Source organism: Nematolebias whitei, chromosome 10 (genome assembly GCF_014905685.2).
Source record: "Nematolebias whitei isolate Nwh7 chromosome 10, NemWhi1, whole genome shotgun sequence".
Lineage (NCBI taxonomy): Eukaryota > Metazoa > Chordata > Actinopteri > Cyprinodontiformes > Rivulidae > Nematolebias > Nematolebias whitei.
This window is the reverse complement of record NC_056507.1, coordinates 23649609-23656188: the sequence shown is the minus strand read 5'-3', so window position 1 is coordinate 23656188 and position 6580 is coordinate 23649609. Positions and strand designations below refer to the sequence as shown.

At 34.5% G+C, this 6580-nt stretch overlaps 1 protein-coding gene across 1 annotated transcript; it reads right to left on the bottom strand.

Annotated features, from left to right (window-relative positions):
- Window positions 1–3863: 3863 nt before the first annotated feature.
- On the bottom strand, window positions 3864–5889 carry LOC119416035 (receptor-interacting serine/threonine-protein kinase 3-like). Its single transcript, XM_037683204.1, has 6 exons — window positions 5741–5889; window positions 5327–5651; window positions 5096–5247; window positions 4965–5014; window positions 4620–4772; window positions 3864–3880 (listed from the first exon to the last, which is right to left on the bottom strand). Exons 1-6 carry the CDS (start codon window positions 5887–5889, stop codon window positions 3864–3866), a joined length of 846 nt encoding a protein of 281 aa, XP_037539132.1.
- Window positions 5890–6580: the final 691 nt, after the last annotated feature.

Here is a 6580-nt window from a genome sequence, read left to right as displayed (position 1 = left end):
TATATTATATATTTTACATGTATATTTATATTACATATTTTATGTGTTTTTATATTTTTTACAATGTAGTTTTTCTTGGATTTTACTAATTTCTATTATACTGTATTCTATGAACTTCTTCGCACTTGAGCAACTGTTTTTATTCTTGAAAATATACTGTAGTTATCCAATCAGATGCTTTAAAATTTGCGTCTCCAGACAGAAACTTGTTTGAAGGTTCTTTCTCATTGGTTAGGACAGGGGTCTGCAACCTTTACGATCAAAAGAGACATTTCTGCCCCTTCGTTCACTCAGTTAAACGTGTCTGCAGCCACAAAACCTGATACTGTACAACTGTGATTGTCAACTGGTGGTCCCCGGACCACTTAAGTTTGTTGGAGGACACTTTTCTGGCCAGCAGGGGTGAAATTACATTATAAAGCTGAAAATATCTAATGCTTTTTAACATTTGTTGATATTTTTACATTCTAAGACAAAATAAAAGACAAGATTCTTGTACAAAAGTAAAAATAATATGATCTTGCATAATTAAAAAAATTAACTGTTCAGGTCTACGTGATGTCTTTAAATTGTGGAAAAATTAAGTATCCTATGTCGAAGAAATAAAGCATAAAGTGAAAGTGAATATGTTTCACGCCTTGTATTAGTTCTAGTATTCATAAATTTGCAAAGTAAATGACAGAAAAACTACTAAAACTAGCCCTTTTTGTTGTTAAAAGAAGCAATTAAATTCAGTTTTATGCTAGTTTTGATCAAAGCTTAAAAGAGCTGCTGCAGAAAGAGCTGTTTATGGCTTCAGAACCACAGGTTGCAGACCTCTGGGTTAGGACTTCTTTGTCAGGAGAGAAGGCTAAGCTGTGTCTCTGCAGCATGAGTTTGTTTGTTAACTGACAGGAAAAGCAACCGATCACAATGTGATGGAGACCAAAACATGGAGCTCTGAGCTTTCAGGAATCCCCTACAACAAGCCTTTTTATTTTATTGTATTTATACTGGGCTACTGTTTAATTTAAGGCATTTGATACTGTCGATCATAACATTCTTTTTGAAAAATTATACAAATACGGTATCAGAGGATTGGCACTGCAGTGGGTGTGCAGTTACTTAAAAAACAGGAACCAATTTGTGCAGATAAATGATGTGAGATCGGATTACTGCACCATTACATGTGGAGTTCCTCAAGGATCTGTAATTGGTCCAAAGTTGTTCATCTTGTATGTGAATGATTTGGTTAAGGTGTCCAGCCTCCTTAAATGCGTTCTTTTTGCGGATGACACAACTTTTTTTTGTTCTGGTAAGAATATTGAACAGTTATTGGAATTAATGATGATTGAGTTTTGTAAAATTCAAAGTTGGTTTAGACTAAACAAAGTATCGTTAAATTTGGATAAGACTAACTATATGATATTTAGCAATAAAAATAAAAATATTGATGTTTCATTCAAGATTGAAGATTCTGAAATCTGTAGAGTATATGAGGTGAAGTTTTTGGGTGTCATCATTGATGATAAATTATCATGGAAGCAACATATAAATTCTGTTAAAATGAAAATATTAAAATCTATCGCAATATTTTATAGAGTTAAGTATCTACTGAATGACAAAGCATTGAATTTGATGTACAATACAATTGTTGTGCCACATTTGATTTATTGTGTTAATGTTTGGGGAAAAGCATGTAAATCAATTACAAAGTCTATTTTTATTTTGCAGAAAAGAGTTGTAAGAATTATCAAGGGTAAACATTATTATCATCCATCGAGTATATTATTTTGTCAAATGAAGTTGTTGAAGTTCCCTGATTTGGTGGATTATACCATTTTGTCATTCATGTATAGAGCTCATAATAATACATTGCCTTCTAATATCCAAATGCATTGTGTAAAAAGAGCTAGTAATTATAATCTTAAGGGGAAATATGTTTTTGTTAAACCGCAATTCAGAACCAGTTTGAAGGGAAGATCTACCCTAATTCAGGGTGTTGGACTGTGGAACGACTTGGAGTTAGATGTTAAGGAAGCTAAATCAATCTCGGTATTTAAGAAAATGGTAAAAATTCAATTGCTAAAAAAATATATATGAATGTATTTCATGAAAAATGTTGGATATTTGAAATATTACTTGAGTTATTTACTTGTTTCTGATAATTTTCTGAATATGTTTGTTTGAATGGTTTATTAGATAAATAAGGAGCAGATTCAATAAGATTTTTTCTTCATCTGCTACCTTTCATTTTATATTTATAATTGTTTTCTAATTACATATATGTTAATTGATATGTATTTTATTTTGTTATGAAATGAATAAATAAATAAAATAAAAAAAAAAAAAAATAAAAAAAAAATTTCAGTATGAATTATTACATGTTTTACTTGAACACAAGAGACTGAATGAGTCGCAGTGGCTGCTGGGAAGTTTTGGTACAGAAATGAGAGGTTAAAATGCAGATGGATTGTTGTTGGTTGTTCTGTTTAGAATTGTTTGACATTTATGTTCAGGTAGTTGTTCGTGGCTGTCAACAAAATGGCAGCCTAAGTCAAATGCTGTACTTGATGTTTAAAAAGGGGAGAGCACTTCCTGTTCAGTGAGCTTCCGGATCGAGACTGAAATGAAAGTGTAGTGATCGAACCATGACTTCAAAGTATTTTCGACGTTACCTTATAACAGATTGTGATAATATTATAGCATATCTGAAGGCCCAGCTCATAGTCACAGTTTGCTACTGATTCTCTAACTTTATCTATCCCTTAACATTCAGTTTCATAAGATGGGAAGTTTTTTTTTTTTTTTTTTTTTTTTTGTAAAACAAATGCTGTATCTTAAATTATAAGCAATACAAAAAAGTTATGTGAAAATTTTAATTTTATTCATATAAACAAATGAATAAGATGAAACATAATAAATGTGAGAAAAGGTACTGACATTTTTATGCTGATGCATGCTCAATAAACCAAGTAGAAATAAAAAAATAAAATACAATCAGGTCCTCTGGATGGATTAAAAAAAAAATGTTGAAACATTTCATCTTTAATCCAAAAGACTTTGTCAGTCTAAGGAGAATGTACTGCCAATTTCATTTATAAAATGCAGGAAGGCCTCAGCTGCGCTAGAATTAGGCACCTAAGGGAAAAGAAAATTAAATGAAAAAGTTGGATGGCACAAAAAAGCTTGACGTATTAAAATCATCAAATCATACCGAGGTCCTCCATCAGATAGGGCTCGTGTTTTTTGAGGGCATCATAGAAGGCAGCTTTGGCTGAGTCCCCTCCTGAACGTAACGTCGTACCATAGAGTTCCCTCACTTTGTCCTGGGGAATTGGTTTGGCGTTAATTTTTAAATATGTTTCTGGGTGGACTCTTTTTCCAAGCTCTTCAACTATGGCCATTATCTGGGAGGTTCGTTGTATTAAATCTGGTTTCTTGTCGTCAACAAATGTTGCTGTTTTTAAATGGAAAAGAACAAAGACATGTAGGTAAAACTCATTTTTATAGCATGCAGAAACAATTCAGACAAATAAAATAATATACCTTTTTCTTTTTTTGTCAGACTTTTAGTGCAAACAGTGTCAGATATCTGTTAACAAAATAAAAAATTAGTTTCCACAGAAGAAAGCTAGTAACTGAAACTGAAGGTTAAAGGCAAACACTTGATTTTTCTTTGGATTTTTACTCTTTGGGATTTAAAATAATATGATTTAGCATTATAACAAACTGCTGAAAATAGTCACATAAAAAAGGTTTAATAAATAAGGGACACTAGTGAGTCTGAACTGACCTTAGGACTGAATGTATCTGGCTGTTTGAAGTGAATGTCTCTGTGTTGGACATGTGATGAACAGGCCCCTTGTCCAGAGTGAACTCCTTCACTTTTCCTGAGATCCTGAGCAAGCATAAAAAAAATGAATCAATGGATGAGTAAGGATTACTATTATAAAATAGTTCCAGTTTATTAATTTTTAATGAATACTTGTTCTGACGTCTTTTATGTTCTAAGAAATCTAACGACATGTCTAAATTTTGTAATTTTGAAGAATACCTTTGTCGTAAATCGAGAATGATCCACAACATCTTTTAACTGTGCATTTTCTGAAAACATAAATTAATAAATAACATAATGTGCTTTAGCAGTTTGGTATAAAAAGCGACAAATCCAAACGCATAAAATCCACCTGGTATGAGTGAAGTTATGTTTGCCCCACTTGTCTGAGATGATCCAACACCAGTGGGTGAATCCTGAAAAGTAAATATAAAGTGAATAAAAAGATTACTTTTTGATTAATGAGTTCTCTTTTTTAGAATTCTGTAAGAACATTTCATACCAGCTGTGATAAGAGTCCAAAGACGACAGTATTAACTTTACTCCGGTGCTTTGAGAACAAATCCTTAGTGTGTTTCTTGATTTCTAGAAAGAAAGCCGTATGCCGTATTCAGAGGGTGTAGTTAATAGAAAATAGACAATCCAAATTTTAATATGCATTATACGTACAAGTGAGGAATGTACTGTGCATAAATGAGGGCAGTCAATAGATCTTAAGGCCATGTTACTTTGCTTATTGTAAAGTAGGAATTAATCTTAAATGATCAAAATGAACACATTTATTTTCACGATAAACTCGTACCTTCAGAGTTTGGCCTCTTCAGTGGATCCCCAGCCCAGCACTGTGTCATGAGCTCCACCAGCTCGTCCATCCCCTCTACATTCTTCGGACAAAGTCTCACATCAGGTCTGTCTCCCTTAGGGATTCTAAATGCAACTAGGCTGTCGTTTGTACCTAAGGTGCATTCAAACCATTAAAAACATGCACAGAGTTGAATGAGGATGTGAAAAACAGGGCTTTACTTGTGCTTAGTGATTAGTTATACGTTGTTAAATTGTGAGGCTTATGAGAAACAGAGAGTAGGTGGTAATTTCACCCAACAAAAGTTAGAAAAATGGGAAAGAAAGAGGACGAAATCAGTTATACCTTTGTATGGTTCTAGGCCAGTAAAGATAGACCAGAGTAGAATGCCATAACTGAGAACAAAAGAGTGGAAATTATAGATTATAATTGGTTTTAACTATGTCAGATTTGTAAAACTGTAACCCAGTATTTACCTGTATATGTCAAAAGAACGACTAGGTTTATAAGATAAATCTTCCAAAGCTTCAGGTGGCATGTAGGAAAATGTACCTCCGTTGTCTCCGGCCGTTTTATCACTGCTGTTCAAAACACTGGTGGTGATCCTGGACAGGCCAAAGTCTGCCAGCTACAAAATACAAAGAAAATACTGCTGAATTTCGTTTTACATTTACCTGAACATAAAGGTTTATTGGTAGGTACTTTACCTTGACGTGGAGTTCATCTGTCAGCAGCACGTTGCTTGGCTTTAGGTCCTGATGGAGAACTCCCTTCAGATGGAGGAAGTTTATTCCTAGAGCCACTTGATGAGCCAAGCGGAAGGCCAGAGGCAGCGGAGGAGGGCCAGCCAAGGTTTTCTGCAGGGTTTCAACAGATCCCCTCCCCATGTACTCCATGACTATACCTCGCAGTCTGGTTGTTCCTTTGAACGGAGGACTTCCATCATAAAGTCCATAAATTCTCAGCACAAAGTCAAAAACCAAACTTTTCATATGATCAGCCTCCTTAAGCAGTGATTTCTCCTCAGCTTGACTGAATTGAGAAAGTTTACAGTTTAGTGTTCGTTTAAAGCAGTAGAAATATGAAATATAAATATTGAGAAACATTAATTGTAAATTTACCTTGAATCATGACTAGGTAGCTTAATAGCCACATGAAGACCCCATGTCTTGTGCCAGGCTTTAAAGACATTTCCAAACCCCCCAAACCCAACCAAATTCCAATCCTCTAGATCTGTGTCATGAATCACCTCACTGATCGCCTGCGCCATCTTCTGTTATACATGGGCATGCGGTTTGAGACCTCAAATCTGTTAGAAATGATGAGGTGAAAAGAATATATTTAAAAGGAAAGAAGCACATGTAAAACTGTTTACTTGATGCTAAAATGTTGCTCTGCTAAACCACATTGTAGTTATTCTTTACCCTGCTCCTGTTTAGTTACAATGGGAACACTGCACAGACTGGCTGTAAAAGAAACTTGCAAGGAAACTTTTACACAAACATCATTTCAGCCTTTTTAATTGAATACTGTTTGATGGTCTACTTACTGTATATCCCACAGACTGTGACAGCGTAAGGTTTAAAGAATAGGTTTAGGCAGCTCGAAGCACAAGAAAAGAAATCAACGCAAGTTCCAGCTTCCTGTTTCTGTTTCCTTTACTGGCTGAAACTATCTACAGCTGAGGGGTGGGACTTGAACTATAAAGTACTTCAGCACAGTGACAGCCCACCCCCTGCCCCCCAAATACAAACAAATGAAACTGTCAGGGAAAGCTGCCTTAGCATTGAACTTGGACTATTTTACATGACTTTACATTTATATACAAAGGTACAAGAACTTTGAACCCATTTGTTGATGCACTGAAAAAGACAGTTTCTTGCAGTACTTGTAATTTCAGTCACCTAGTGAGAGGATGTATGAAATATTTTATCACCCTAGCCCACATAGTGTTTTCTGAA

Excerpts from the sequence above, each read along its gene's own strand:
- LOC119416035 (XM_037683204.1), bottom strand. The coding sequence starts at position 5,889 with ATGGCGCAGGCGATCAGTGAGGTGATTCATGACACAGATCTAGAGGAT. Across the intron at positions 5,015-5,095 it reads CGTTCTTTTGACATATACAG|TTATGGCATTCTACTCTGGT; the intron begins GTAAATACTGGG and ends TTTTGTTCTCAG. Across the intron at positions 4,773-4,964 it reads TGGCCTAGAACCATACAAAG|GTACAAACGACAGCCTAGTT; the intron begins GTATAACTGATT and ends AATGCACCTTAG.